The 16365-nt window shown below is 38.6% G+C and overlaps 1 protein-coding gene and 1 non-coding gene across 3 annotated transcripts in view; both read left to right on the forward strand.

Annotated features, from left to right (window-relative positions):
• Positions 1 to 13723, forward strand: part of SLC38A6 (solute carrier family 38 member 6) — an 87517-nt gene extending 73794 nt beyond the window's left edge. The window contains exon 16 of one of the 2 annotated variants that reach the window (XM_043556302.1): positions 13 to 1104. In XM_043556302.1, the coding sequence (XP_043412237.1) occupies positions 13 to 93 (81 nt within the window). In that variant the 3' untranslated portion in view covers positions 94 to 1104. Of the gene's footprint in view, positions 1 to 12; positions 1105 to 13464 lie in introns of those variants that run through there. The other variant, XM_043556301.1, reaches the window with a different exon arrangement.
• Positions 13173 to 13245, forward strand: TRNAN-AUU. Its single transcript has one exon. It is a non-coding gene; the product is annotated as a tRNA-Asn (tRNA).
• Positions 13724 to 16365: the final 2642 nt, after the last annotated feature.

Below are 16365 nucleotides of genomic sequence, written 5' to 3' on the forward strand. Positions count from 1 at the left end.
TTTTCCCCACAGGCTTTTGTTTTGCTCGTCTTTGGAATTTTGGTTGGGAATTTTAGTTTAGCAATAATCATTTTTAATTGGATTAGTAAATGAAACAAATATTTTCCCACTTCTTACAAAGAATAATTTACCTCTATATGCAAAAAGGAATAATTCTGTAAAGCACCTTTGATGAATCCTTTTTATATGGGTAAACATTTTTATAAACATTATTAACAGAAAAGCAGAACAAAATGGGAATAGGTAGCGGAAAGTGGGTTTATAGCAGTTTTAATTAAAATAAAATTCAAAATGTTCTTTGATAAGTTAGGTCAACCTTTGTATTTTTTAAAAAATTAATAGACTTTATTTTTTAGGGTGGATTTAATGTTTACAGAAACATTGAGCAGAAGGTACAGAGTTCTCGTATATCCCCTGATCCCCAACACACCCATAGTTTCCCATATTGTTGAAATCTTGCATTCATGTGGTGCATTTGTTATACTTGATGAGCCAATATTGATACAGTACTTGTAAAACATTTTTTAAGTCTGTTGATTTTGAGAGAGACCGAGAACATGAGCAAGGGAGGAGCAGAGAGAGAGAGAGAGAGAGAGAGAGAGAGAGAGAGAGAGAATATCAAGCAGGCTCCACACTGGCAGCACAGAGCCTGACACGGGGCTGGAACTCACAAACCAGGAGATCATGACCTGAGCCAACATCAAGAGTCAGACACTGAATCGACTGAGCCACCTGGGTACCCCTTGATACAGTATTATTTACTAAAGTACATAGTTTGCCTGAGAGTTCACTGTTGATGCAAGCATTGGCAACCACTGATCTTTTGACTGACTTCATAAAAACTGTGAGCCTTTCCCTGTGAGCCTTTTCTAGGATGTCATATAGTTGGAATTATATATTATGTAACCTTTCAGGCTGGCTCTTTCACTTAAACAAAATGTGGTTAAGTTTCCTCCATGCATTTTCATATAGCTCATTTCTTTTTATTATTGAATAATATTCCACTGTATGGATGGGCCAGTTTGTGTTTTCATTCACCTGTTGAAGGGCCTCTTCCTGGCTTTCAAAGTTATGAATAAAGTGTGTACAGGTTTTTTGTGTGGATATAAGTTTCAGCTTTTTTGGGTTAATACCAAAGAGCACAATTGCTGCATCATACGGTAAGAATATGTTTAGTCTTATAAGAAACTGCCAAACTGCCTTCCAAACTAGCTGTAACATATTACATTTCTGACAGCAGTGAATGAGAGTTCCTGTTGTTCTATATCCTCGCCAACATTTGGTGTTGTCAGTGGTTTGGATTTTTGCCATTCTAATGGGTGTGTAGTTATATCTCATTGTTTCAATTTGCATTTCCCTAATGACATATGATGTGGAGCATCTTTTCATAAGCTTATTTGCCATCTGTATATTTTCTTGGGTGAGGTTTGGATCTTTTGCCCATTTTTTAAATTGGTTTATTTTCTCACTGTTGGCTTTTAAGCATTCTTTGTATATTTTAGATACCAGTCCTTTATCAGATAATGTGTTTTGCAAAAATTCTCTCCCAATCGGTGGCTTGCCTTCTCGTTCTCTTAACAGTGTTTATCACAGGCAGAAGTTTTTAGTGTTATTAAATGTATAGAGTCTATCTTTCATTTGTTTGTTTTTTAAGAAATCAGTGTATTGGCTTTATATACAAAATTGAATCTTAGCTGTGGGTTAATGTTGTCAACATCAATCACTAATAACAAAACTGTGGGATTATTTCACTTGGTATTTTACCCTGCCTCCCAATCTTCTCTAAGAAACTTTTGTGATTTTCCTGTTGTTCATTATGACATAGAGCTGTGATGATTGACTGTGGATTTGGAAGTTCTCTGAGCTTTCTCTTTTGTCACTTAAACACGTGACTTTCTAGTTGGCAAACAGAGACAAATAGTGACGATTTATATCAAGTTTTGTGCAGAGGTTATAAATCATTGTTTCCCATTGATGTGGCTTACTTTTGGTTGGAAAGCAGAAGCTAGATCTCTTCTCCCCATGAGTGCTCTTTGTGAAAGGCACCTTGTTAGCAGCCTACCAAAGCCAGGGTGTATCAGTGAAAATGTAATGCTACCCCTGTGCACATGTAAAGTAGGGGATTGCATGCAAAGCACCAATTTGCATGAATGGAAATACACACTTTTGCAGGTGCCCCTTTGCTTCCTACTTAGGAAATGGGCAGAAAAATTGACAACTGAGCTTCCCTTTTGAGTTAAGATATCTCTTTGGCAACTTTGGATCAGCATAGTATAATGGAAAAAGTCTAAGTTTGAGGGTTAGAAAGACTTAGATTCAAATCTCAGTGAGTTTAGACAAAGTACTTAACCTCTCAAGCCTCCACTTTCATATAGGTATTAAATGGAGTTAATACCAATTAGACAGGGTTGTGTTGAGAGGATTAAATGACCCTGTATAAATTAGGTGCAGACCAAAACAGGCTCTTAGATCGGATACTTATCCCCTTTCCCCCATCCCTTCATCTGGACCAGTAAAATAAGTTTGCTTTCAATCAGAGACAGGGAATTTCTTCGTCTTCCATCTTGTACAACTAATATGTTTAGAGTCTTTCTCTAGCCTTCATTCACAGGGGAACTGGCCCCATGTGCACTCTTTTTCATGTTTTGCCACAGTTCTGCCCCAGCTGTGCTCTCCTACTAATGTCTTCCTGAAGCTGGGCACTTAGCATGGTCCCAGGGGCACAGCCAGGCATGGCTTCCCCTGTGGCTTCAGGTCAGCCAGAGCCTATCAATCTGATAAGCTAATTCTTGTACCCTCTTTTTCTGTTTATGAAATTATAGATCCAAACACAAATAGGTGTTCAGCTGCTTACATAAATCTAATTCCAGTAATACCAAAATAACACTAAATCTGCAACAGATGCAAGGATGCCCTGTGGGGCAAATGTTAAATGTGATGACAGCTGGGCATCAGTTAATACATTTGTCACCTGCTCATGGGATAGGATCATGAGAGGTTTGGCAAAGGGACAAGTAACATATTGAACATAAAACTTAGTTAATATCAAGAGATAATATTTGTGGAAGTGTTTTTCTTTTATTTTACTTCAATATTCTGCCTTATCTAGTTGCCTCTTCGGGGTCACAGCTTTCTCTATGAGTGTGGAGGAAGCTAATAAGATGGCAGGTAAGAGCAGTGGCCCCTTCACTAGGATTACCAAAAACCCTTGTTCAAGTACTCTGCAACATTTTTCCTGGGAAATATAGGCCCTCGCATTATGGGCTTAACGTTCATAATTTATTAGGTAAGAACTATTTAAAATAAAACTAAGTAAAGTACAAAATATATACTTTTCTAACACTTGGAGACTTGTTTGCTAAATTAAAAAACGAAGTGCTGAGAATATAAATTACTTTCGTATGTTGAAGGTGAATGTTTAAATTGTACCTTTTTTTTTTAACGGAATGTTTACTCATGAGCTTAGCATTTAAATGGTTAAAACAAGCCTTTGAAGTTAACACTCCATTAAGATGAATGGGGGTAATTCACACCTCTGCTGGTGCTGTATTATTTCAGTCTGGCTGCGGAGAAAACAAGACAGGAGTAGGTTGATTTACTGTGTGAAGGCCCTTTAAACACCCAAGGTCTGGAAATCTTTGTGGGGTTTTTTTGCCTTTCCATCTAGAAGCAGAATCTGAAATTCAGCACAATCTGGGTATAGACCTGGTCTTGAAAGTACCATACATTCTCTACTGTGGCAATTCCTAACTCGCGTTTGATGGGTAGCTTGTTACCAGATCAGCCCAACCTCTCTGGCTTTGTTTGTTCCTTTGTTCCTTCTCCCGTGACACCTTTTAAATTTAAGTTTAGTACCTTGGTAAATTCACCAATGGAAAAGCAGAAACATACCATCCATTTTCAGGTAAACTTTACCCATGCCTTTAAATGGTTATCAGCTAATCACGGGCCTTCTTGTGCTTCTAAAGACATTTTTACCTTTGCAAAATCTCATCTTCTTTATTTGCCTGTATATAAACCTGTACGACCGTTTTTTCTTCTCCCCTGTTTGGGGGGTGATCTCTGATGTGAGCAGAGATCAGCTAGGAAAGATTCATTTCTTTCTCCATGTGACCTTTGGCACCAGTACTCTTCTGTATTTGAAATGTGTACCCCCCATCCCCCGCCATTTGTGGAAGTACTATAGCCATCTGACTCTGAAACATTTTAGAGCCTAGGAATAAGGTTATGTGGGCACAAATGAAATGGCGAGCACTGTATGAGATGTTAATGAATTTGGAAGATCTCTTTTTAAGGTAAAGGGATTTTTCTCTTCTCCGTTCTTGCCCTGTGTACTTGCCGGATCAGGTTACTAGATAATCTGTGGGTAGCTGGGTGTGGGGTCTCTTGTGCCAGTAGAATATATAGAGATGGAAAATAGATGCTAGAAACAAAAGGACTCGAACAGTTAATTTTAACCTGATTTTCTTCTTGGCATGTTGACAGTACTCTCTCTGACTTTATTAGAATTAGCCCTATTGAAAAAAGACTTTGTTTCCTGCCAATTACTTTGCCTAAAACTTAGGTGTCATAATTTTTGGTCTTAGAACTTCTCAGAACCTGATATAGTACTGACACAATTGTTTTTCTAATTTAAGCACACAATTTGTTCATTTTTCTACATTATCCTCCTATAGTCTTCCCTTAATGAAGAGGGAAAAATAAGAAAACAAAATTTTGGTGAAGGATAAGTAAAGATATTGTGGATATGGCTTCCTCATTACAATCACTCTTCCTGAACAATCTGATCTATGTTTTTACTATCATGATCCACTGTCCTAGTTTGTGAGGCTGTCCATCAAGGTGAGCACTTATGAGGAGCAGGGAGACTCATCTTGCCTGGTGGCCAGGGGGACAAGTTTTTTTCGCCTGTGGGACAAAGGAAAGGGGCAGAGAGGGAAATTGAGTTGCCAGGGGAAAAAAAGACAAGTGGATGAAAAGGCATTGTCATATGGGATGGTATAAAGAAACAAGACCTCCAGAGAAATGTTTCTCACTGTTTGAATTTGTGTGTGTTTTGTCTTCTACTGATCAGTGGATCAATGCACAACACAGGCAAAGGGGCTGGCTAATTCACTGAGTAAGTATTTACTGAGCACATAATACACACTAAGAGTTGCACTAGTCCTAAAGTTGGAAGTTAAATAAGACCCCTGAATTTCTTGCCTGAAAAAAGCTCAAATAAAACTTGGAATTTTCTGATTGAACCTTTTCAAGATGGCCCTGGTAATGCAACTGCTTAACACAAAGGAAAACATAGATTAAGTCCTAGCCTCAGCAATTAGACAATAAAATGAAATAAAAGGCATCTAAATTGACAAAGAAGATGTCAAACTTGCACTTTCCGCAGATGATGTGGTACTCTGTCTACATGGAAAACCCAAGAGACCACCAAAAAACTGCTAGAACTAATACATGAATTCAGAAAACTTGCAGGATATAAAATCAATGAACAGAAATCAGTCGCGTTTGTATACAGTAACGAAACAACAGAGATATCAAGGAATTGATCCCATTTAAATTGCACCAAGAACCATAAAATACCTAGGAATAAACCTAACCAAAGAGGTAAAAGATCTGTATGCTGAAAACTATAGAAAGCTAATGAAAGAAATTGAAGAAGACACAAAGAAATGGAAAAGCATTCCATGCTTATGGATGGGAAGAACAAATATTGTTAAAATGTTGATACTATCCAAAGCAACCTATACAAATGCAATCTCAATCAAAATATTACCAGTATTCTTCACAGAGCTAGAACAAACAATCCTAAAATTTGCATGGAACCACAGAAGACACCGAATAACCAAAGTAAGGTTGAAAAGAAAACCAAACTGGAAGCATTGCAATCCTGGACTTTAGCCTATACTACAAAGCTGTAGTCATCAAGACAGTATGGTATTGGCACAAAAACAGACACATAGACCAATGGAATAGAATAGAGAACACAGAAATGGACCTACAAATGTATGGCCAACTGATCTTCGACAAAGCAGTAAAGAGTATCCAATGGAAAAATGACAGTCTCTTTGGCAAGTGGCGCTGGGAGAACTGGACAGCAACATACTGAAGAATGAAATTGAACCACTTTCTTACACCATACACAAAAATAAATTCAAAATGGAGGAAAGACCTAAACGTGAGACAGGAAACCATCAAAATCCTAGAGGGCAAATTGGGCAACAACCTCTTTGACCTCAGCCGCAGCAACTTCTTACTTGACACGTCTCCAAAGCAAGGGAAATAAAAGCAAAAATGAACTGTTGGGATCCCATCAAGATTAAGAGCTTCTGCACAGCAAAGGAAACAATCAACAAAACTAAAAGGCAAACAACAGAATGGGAGAAGATATTTGCAAATGACATAAAGGGTTAGTATCCAAAGTCTTTAGAGAACTTAGCAAACTCAACTCCCAAAAAAACAAATAATACAGTGAAGAAATGGGCAGAAGACATGAATAGACACCTCTCTAAAGAAGACATCCATATGGCCAATAGGCACATGAAAAGATGCTCAATGTCATTCCTCATCAGGGAAATACAAATCAAAACCACATTGAGATACCATCTCAGACTGGTCAGAGTGGCTAAAAGTAACAACTCAGGAAACAACAGATGTTGGCGAGGTTGTGGAGAAAGGGGAACCCTCTTGCACTGTTGGTGGGAATGCAAACTGGTATAGCCACTCTGGAAAACATAGTGGAGGTTCCTCAAAAAAATTAAAAACAGAATTACCCTATGTCCCAACAATAGCACTACTAGAAATTTATCCAAAGGATGTAGGAGTGCTGATTCATAGGGGCACATGTACCCAATGTTTATAGCAGTGCTATCAACAATAGCCAAAAAGAGCCCAAATGTCCATCACCTGATGAATGGATAAAGAAGATGTAATGTGTATGTGTACACACACACACACACACACACACACACACACACACAGAGGAATACTACTCAATGATGAAAAAGAATGAAATCTTGCCATTTGCAACAACATGGATGGAACTAGAGGGTATTATGCTAAGTGAAATAAGTCAGTCAGAAAGAAAGATATCCTGTGTTTTCACTCATATGTGGAACTTGAGAAACTTAGCAGAAGACCATAAGGGAAGGGAAGGGAAGGAAAAATAAGTTACAAACAGAGAAGCAAACCACAAGAGACTCGTAATTACAGAGAACAAATTGAGAGTTGATGAGGGTGGGGGTAGGGTGTTTGGGAGCAGGGAAGATGGGTGATGGGCATTGAGGAGGGCACTTGTTGGGATGAGCACTGGGTGTTTTAATTGGCAAATCACGGGAATCTACTCCTGAAGCCAAAACTACGCTGTGTATGCTGTATGTTAGCTAACCTGACATTATTTTTTAAAAAAAGGAAAACATAGATCTATATCTATAGTTTCATACATTTATGGAGAGAGAGACTTTTTTTTTTTTAAATAAAGATTCTGAAGTCCTATTTACTTGTGTTCAAATCCCAGCTCTACCTCTTTTGTCTAATTTTGGACAAGTTTTCTTTAATCTCTGAAGACTTTCATGTTTGAAGACTATGTTTTCTCTCAACCAGGGGAAATACACCTTATTTCCCCAAGTTATTTAACACGATATTTGGGGAAAGTTTGAGTATGCTGTTAAGCACTGAATTGAATATATATAGTTTTATTACCTGACTGTTCCTCAAATCTCATATCTCTTTTTCCCTTCTCTACTTTAGCCATCTAGTCAGCGGCCTGATCAGAAAATAGTGTTCTAGAAATAATCCTGATCAATGTAGTTTATTTTCACTACTGATGTATTCTTCCCTAGAAAAATAAGTTCTAGTTTTGTAATAATGTCAATTCCTCTGATTTTACATCAGGTTTTTCACAATGACTTTACACTTTAGGCTTGTAAAGTACATCATCAGTAAAAGCCCCAGGTCTCTTTTAGGTGAACTGCCAGATTTCTAGGTCTTTTACTATTAATTTTATTTTTTTTTAATATGAAGGAATATATGTTATACACACACACACTTGGTATCTATTTTTTATCTATCTAAAATTTGCCTTGTTAACTTTAGTACATTCTTCCAGCCATTGAGGTTTTTTTTTAAGTTTTGATTCCAGTGTATCATTGTTCCCTGTTTTTTGACATCCTGCGTTATCCTGCCATTTCTTTATCCCATTCACAGATAAAGATGTTCTGAAAGACAAAACTAACTACAGAGCCCTGCAGCCCACCACTAGAGGCTTTTCTTCCAAGTTGTTACTAGTCCCCTTCTTGGAAAAAGTTGCCATAGTCCTGTAGTGTCATCTAACATGCATTTCTTCAGTCCTGAAAGTGTCTCCAAGTCAGTAGGTACAACCTAAATTCTCACCTATTTCCCACGTGTCCAGTTGTCCTGGGACGTTTCTGCTTAGATGCTGCCCAGTTACCTAAAGTCGACATATTCAAATCTATTCCCCTCCACAGTTTTCCCCTGTCAGCGCACCTCATGCTCTAATCTATCCTTCCAATCAGTTTTCTTGCTTCCATTCCTGCAACCTGCAGTCTGTTTTCACACTGCAAAAGTGGTTGTTCAAAAATGTAAATCAGATCACGTCACTGCTTAATTTCCTCCAAGGGCCTCCCATGTCACTGAGAATGAAATCTGTGCCATGGCCCACATGGCTCTATTTGGTTTGTACCTACGTATTTCTCTGACCTCATCTCCCATCAGTCTTTGACTCTTCTCCGTTGTACAGACTTTCTGTGCCTTGAACATGTCCCTGCGTGCTTACTGCTTTTCCTAGAGAGAACATCTCTCTTTGAAGACTCAGCTCCTCATCACTCAAGCCTCAGCTCAAGTATCACCGGCTCAGAGACGTCTCCCCCCGACCACTTGATGTACACAAGCAGCCTGATAGCGGTCATGCTTGATAGCTTCAGACCCAGTTGTACAGGCCATCCCTGGAAGTCTTGTTTGTTGTCTGTGTCCACTAGACCACAAGTTTCTGAAGAACTGGGACTGGTCTGTTTTGCTCATCACTAAATCTTCGAGCTCAGTATGGTACCTGGTACTTGGGAGGGACTTAATAAATATCTGTTGAATGATTGCATAAATCAGACTGTGTATATCTTTCCACTCTTTACCCCTGATCTGTCAGCACATCAGTTCTTCCTTGGACCTGTCTCCTAAGTGTGCTTTTATCCTGTCTCCAGCCTCCTGCCAGCTCCTGAATCTTAGCCTTCGTCTCTTTGTGCCTGGATTGTGACAGTTATGTTCAACCCATGCTGCTCTTTAAAATCACTTGGGGAGCTTTCAAAATGGCAATGATCAGGCTCCACCCCAAACCAATTAAATCAGAATCTCTGGCAGTGGAGACCTAGGCACAAATATATATTTTTAAAGCTTCCCAGATGATTGCAATGGGCAACCCCTGGATCGCTGCGTTAGCCTTCTGACAGTTGTCTGTCTTTTGGTTTATTTTGTCTGTTTTGTCTGCTGATCTTGGAATCCTGCTTTCATAGTATGACTTCCCTGCTCAAGAGCCTATAGTGGCTCCCTGCTGCCCAGCACATTAATTCCACATTTCCGTGCATCATCTACTAAACTATTTCATCCTTTTCTCTTGTACCTACATTCTGCTGAAACTGTCTCACTGGCGCTTGAAACTGTCTGCTGAAACTGTCTCACTGTCTGCTGAAACTATACCTACGCTGAAACTGTCTCACTGGTGCTTGATTTACCTTTCATTACCCTGCTTCTCCATTTTTACTTCCCATGTCCTCTCCCCACTCCAGCCTCTACGTACACACCCGGACTGTCCTTACTGCTCTCCTCTACCTATCCAAACACTTCCCATTTCTCAAGGCCCAGCTCACGTTCCGCCTTGTAAATACTGCATTCTCTACTCCAGCTTATCTCTTGTTATCTAGATAATTATTCTGGTATGTGTCATTAGTACCATATAATATATTTCCTACTTTTTTATAAATTGCTTTATGTTCTATTTTTTTTCAATATATGAAATTTATTGTCACATGGTTTCCATACAACACCCAGTGCTCATCCCAAAAGGTGCCCTCCTCAATACCCATCACCCACCCTCCCCTCCCTTCCACCCCCCATCAACCCTCAGTTTGTTCTCAGTTTTTAACAGTCTCTTATGCTTTGGCTCTCTCCCACTCTAACCTCTTTTTTTTTTTTTTCCTTCCCCTCCCCCATGGGTTCCCGTTAAGTTTCTCAGGATCCACATAAGAGTGAAACCATATGGTATCTTTCTTTCTCTGTATGTTCTATTTTTTGATTGGTAATATTAAAATTTAATTGGTACAAATTCAAAATTTACAAAATTGCCTCCCTGCAGTGTCTGTCCCAAGCATCCAGTTTTCCCCATTGGAAACAACCACTCTTACGACTTTCTGTATCTTTTTTTTTTTTTAATTTTTTTTCAACGTTTATTTTTTGGGGGACAGAGAGAGACAGAGCATGAACAGGGGAGGGGCAGAGAGAGAGGGAGACACAGAATCGGAAACAGGCTCCAGGCTCCGAGCCATCAGCCCAGAGCCTGACGCGGGGCTCGAACTCATGGACCGCGAGATTGTGACCTGGCTGAAGTCGGACGCTTAACCGACTGCGCCACCCAGGCGCCCCACGACTTTCTGTATCTTTGCAAATATATTGTAAGCCTAGTTAACTATGTATATAGAACAAACATACACACACACAAATGTTGGCATACTATGCGCAATCCTCTACATCTTGACTTCTTTTTACTTAGAGATATTTAAAGATATGTATAAACACATCATTTCAATTGTAAAAAAAAAAAAAACAAAAAAACACGGAACAGGTAATCTGCCCTCTTAATAAACCTTTAAGTATACAATACTATTGTTAATTACATGTATATTGTTATACATACAGTAGAACTCTAGAACTTTTTCATCTTGCATGACTAAAACTCTATGCCCATTGAACAAAACTCCTCATTTTCCCCTCTCCCCATCCCCGACTACCATCATTTTACTTTCTGCTTATATCAGTTTGACTGCTTTAGTGGAATCATGCAGTATTTGTCCTTTGTGACTGGCTGTTTCATTTAGCATAGTGTCTTTAAGTTTCATGCATGTTGTAGCCTATGGCAGGATTTCCTTCTTTATTAGGGCTGCATAATACTGCAATGTATTACTACAATTGTATATACCACAAGTTCCTTATCCATTCATCCATCTGTGGACACTTCAATTGTTTCTCTCTCTTGGCTATTGTGGATAATGCCGTAGTAGACATGCCAGTACAAATATCTCATTCAGTTATTTTGGATAAATACAAAGAAGCGCAATTGCTGGATCAAAGGGTAGTTCTACTTGTAATTTTTTGAGGGACCTCCATACTGTTTTCCATAATAGCTGTACCATGTTACATTCCCACCAGTGCACAAGGGTCCCACTTTCTCCACATCTTCACTAGCATTTGTTGTTTTCTGATTTTTTTTTTGTAATGACCATCCTAACAGATGTGAGGTTATATCTCATTATGGTTTGATTTGCATTTCCTTAATGGTGACGTCGAGCATCTTTTCATATACCCACTGGCCATTGGAGAAATGTCTATTCAAGTCCTTTGTCCATTTTTAAATAGAGTTATTTGCTTTTTTTGTTATTAAGTTGTAGGAGTTCTTACATATTTTGGATATTAACTCCTTATCAGATAAGAGATGGTTTGTAAATATTTTCTCCCATTCCATAGGTTGACTTTTTACTGTCTTGATTGTTTCCTTTCTTGCACAGAAGCTTTTAAGTTTGATGTAGTCCCACTTGTTTATTTTTTGCTTGAACCTTATGTTTTGGAGATATTCTGTGTCAAAAGCAGCCTAACTCTATTTAACAACCACATAGTATTTCGTTAATGCATGTACCATAATTTAACCAGTTTCCTATGCATATTTAGGTTTTTTTTTAATTTTGCTGTTTTATATAATGCTTCAGTTATTATCTTTATATATACATCATGTGGCACACATATGAACATATCTATAGGATAAATTCATACCCATTTAACTGGAATCCTGAGGCAAAGTGTATGCACATTTCTAATTTTGGTAGGTATTACTAAATTGCTCCCCATTAGAGGTTTTACCAAGTTACGCTTTCACCAACGATGTAATAATTGCTCTTTAAATTTTGTGGTGTTATTTGCTTTTCACTGCTTTTAAGCACCTTTCCCCAACTCGGTTGTAATTAACCCCCAAAGAGAAACCATGTCCTGCGCATACTATATTGGCATGTACACACTCCTAATACCAGAAGTTCACTTAACTGGCGCTCAGTAAATATTTGTTAAATCTTACTTCATTGTGTGTTTAGGGAGTTTCCTTATGGCTTTAATGAATGCCATGAGAAAGTTGTGTCCTTTACGTGGGTGCTATTCCCAGGAGAGGAGGTGACCTGTGTGTGTGATGTTCTGAGAAGAGATGCCGTCCACTGCTGCTGCTCTTCCAGGATTTTGTTATCATTGTTTAGGTCAACCAGTCCTTGGATCCATTACGAGGTTTGTTTAGTTTGAATAATTCAGTATAAGGACCGCAGCTGATGCCAGACATGTGTCCGGTACCCTTCATATCCTAAAACATCATAGATAATACATTTTTATACCATTTAGTATAAATTATCTAAATAAAAAGCTCTACTCCATGAGTTTTCCCCAACTTTTTATTATCTAAAATTTCAAGCATACATCTAAATTGGGATAATATGCCCATATACCCACCACTGAAATTTAACATGTGGTTCATATTTGTTTTGCTACCCACATACGTATTTATATATATGTAGCAAAACAAATATGAATAAATGTTATATTTATATAATGTATAAAATACATATAAAAAAGTATTTGCTGAATGATTTGCAAGTGAGTTGCTGATATTCCATTGAGTGGTAAATAAAGCTGAAAATTAGTTTTAAAAATACCACCTTCTGTGAAAAAATCTGTTTTAAATGTTTCACAACCTTTCTCTCCGCCCCCCCCCCCCCCAATTATAGTTCCTTCTCCAAAAGGATAAGTAGCTGCTTGATGGCATCTTTTCCTCAAGTGCCAAAAGACTTCTATCCCTGCAAGAACAAGGTTTAAGGGAGGGGAAGTGACTGGCACCCTAAATTTCTCTTAGGGGTGCCTGGCTGGCTCAGTCGGTAGAGCATGCGACTATTAATCTCAGAGTTGTAGGTTCAAGCCCCACGTTGGGTGTAGAGATTACTTAAAAAAAATACAATCTTAAAAAAAAAATTTCTCTTCGGGAAGAATCTTTCATGTCTTTGTGTGGGAAACTATCTTGATAAGTCATTGGGGATGAAAGGTGAGACCCTATATGGTTTCACAACAGTTTACTAAATGCCTGTGAATTGTATAATTTAAAACGGTTCATTTTATATGATGTGAATTTTACCTCTTTTTTTTTTTTTTAAGAAGGTGAGACCTTATGAGAATGGGTTGGCAGGAGAAGAGGAAGTTGAAGAAATATTTAAAGTACTCTTTGTAAAAGAGAACGTGGATTTGGGAGTTGAGAAGCAGAAGGAAAGAGGCAGCCGGTGCTAAGCCAGTGGTGGGAGTCTGGAGCCTGTGAGTAAAAGTGGCTGAAGGGTGTTTTAAGAACAGAAACGTCTAATATTCGGTTTTAACTTGCCTGCCTCTGTCTCCTGAAACCAATAAAAGCTATACACAGAAATGCCTTGTGTGAGCATGTGTGTAAACCTTTCCCTGGAGCCACATGGGGCAGAACAGGAATAGCGTATGTGCTAGCCAGGCGAGCCAGAAAGCTCAGAAAAGTAGACTTCAAAACCAGAGATGACCAGAAAAAACGTAAGCCCCTGCTTCCTCTCAGAGATGGTTGTGAGACCGTCCCCACATGAAGATGTGATGGACCCAACCTTGCTTGGCCCTTACAGTGAGACAAGTTAGGTTGCCCCCTCAGTAGCACTCTAATGTCCTCTTACTGATCCAAGGTCTGTCTTGACTAGTCTGCCATTGGGCCTGTAGAGAAATGCCTCTCTTCTGTTATTTTTTTAAATGTTTGTTTATTTTGAGAGAGAGAGCACGAGTGGAGGAGAGGCAGAGAGAGAGAGAGACAGAATCCCAAGCAGGCTGTCAGTGGAGAGCCGGACACAGGGCTCAATCTCATGAACCGTGAGATCATGACCTGAGCCAAAGTTGACTTAACCAATCGACTGAGCCACCCAGGCACCCTGGAAATAGCTCTTTTTTAAAGACAAAAGATCAGACCTTGAAAAAAGTAGATCTTGAGGGTGGGGGGACAGCTCTGTGCTTTTCCCTTGAAAGGCATCTCCTTAGGTTCTCTAGAACCAAGGTTGGTAGTTCAGAGACTGGACTCCCAGAACTTCTAGCAAGCTAAGGTGCTTTGTGTTTGGGATCAGAACCCTTTGACCCCACTTCTAGTTAGATGGTAAAAGTAGGAATCAAAGGGAGTGGGGCCTCTAGGGCAGGGCACCTCCGTGAGGGAAGAATGAAGCCACTTTTGTAGTTCCCTGGTTCTCTTACTCAGTTCTCTGTTTATATCTGAGAGACTTTGATATTTTAAATGAATGGGAGGTTATCAGAGTCATAAAATAATGTAACAATCATGAGCAAGCCCTTGTATGTATGGACCAGGCATCAATCAGGCTGAGCACATTATCTTGCGTCCTCTGTAGTAGATACAGTTATATTCCCCCATTAACTACAGTAGACATTAAAGTTCAGGAGCGCCTGGGTGGCTCAGTCAGTTAAGCATCTGATTCTTGATTTCGACTCTGGTCATGATCTCACAGTTTGTGAGTTCAAGCTCTGTGTCTGACAGTGCAGAACCTGCTTGGGATTCTCTTTCTCTCTCTCTCTCTCTCCCTCCCCTGTGCTTGCTGTCGCGCGCGCGCGCTCTCTCTCTCTCAAAATAATCTTTAAAGAAAAGTAAAAAAAAAAAAAAAAAAGTTATGAAGTTAAAGCACTGGCCCAAGATCACACATCTCAAATGTAAACTTAAGTACATCAAGCTGTTAGAGCTTTGTTTTTTATTTTGTTTTGTTTTTGTATAAAAACATTCTCATAGTAGATACATAGTAAACACCAACTGTATAGAAGGCTGCTTTATTCATTTAAATTTTGTACCTAAGTCTAAGTCTGTTCTGTCACACCAGCCAGACAGCATTTGGGTTCACTCTTTGTCCTCTGAGTCATGGTCTATTGCCACAGCATTATTCCTTTTTGTTAAGTATTTCAGAGGTATATGGACTTTTGGTAGAGCAATAATGTTTTCCAATATTTGTCAGCCAGACTTTGAGAAAACGTGGATCCCTTGAAAAACAGTGTTAGAAATCCAATTCTGCATTCTGACTCTCTACAGATATAATTTTAAAAAATCCAAATAAGCTCGGACCATCAACATTATTTTAGTGTTTTCCAGACTTTGGATTTCTTTTGGATCCTTAGACCTTCAAAATAAATTTTGGGGAAAGTCATGACATTGCCAACTTTTTATTTTGCAAATTGATCAAGGGCATTAAGAAAAAAACTTGCCACTGTCCTTTAATATAAAAAAAGTAAGGAAGATCATAATATTACTATATAAATATAGTAAAGATACAGTTCCTTTTTTTTTTTTTTTTTAAGTTTATTTTGAGAGAGAGACAGTGTGCTAGCAGGGGAGGGGCAGAGAGAGAGAATCCCAAGCTGGCGCTGCACTCAGCTTGGAGCCTGATGTGGGGCTCAAACCCACAAACCAAACCAACCCATCAGATCATGACCTGAGCTGCAATCAAGAGTTGGATGCTTAACTGACTGAGCCACCCAGGCGCCCCAGAAATACAGTTCTTTAAATTCAATAGGTCTATATTTGTTAAAAACTTGCCATATATTCCTTTTAAAAAAATTTTTTTAAGTTGGCTTTCTTCCCAGTAATTGCTGATCCTAAACTCTGGAAGGGAAAAATATCTAAGTAATCAATTCCTGGTTTACAAATTCACACAATTTTGCAAACATTTCAGCATTTAGGAAAAATAACATTTCTCCTATAAAACTTCATAGGTTTATATGTTATATCGAGAGTTAATCAGTAATGATTATACCATGATAATATTTGCATTTCACAGGGAAGCAAAATACTTGGATACTCCCCATGTCTCTGTCTAAAGATTTGTCATTCATTTGCATTCAAATAAATTCTTTGCTTTCACTCATCCAGAATAGTTCTCAACTTATTAGCTAAACCAGACTAAATAAATAGAGTTGCATTCATGCATTTTAATGTCAATGTAAAAATGGTTTTCCCAGATTTTTTTCTTTTCAATCAAATCCCCTTCCCCAAATGTCTAATCATTC

The sequence above is a fragment of the Prionailurus bengalensis genome, chromosome B3 (genome assembly GCF_016509475.1).
Source record: "Prionailurus bengalensis isolate Pbe53 chromosome B3, Fcat_Pben_1.1_paternal_pri, whole genome shotgun sequence".
In the NCBI taxonomy this organism is placed as follows: domain Eukaryota; kingdom Metazoa; phylum Chordata; class Mammalia; order Carnivora; family Felidae; genus Prionailurus; species Prionailurus bengalensis.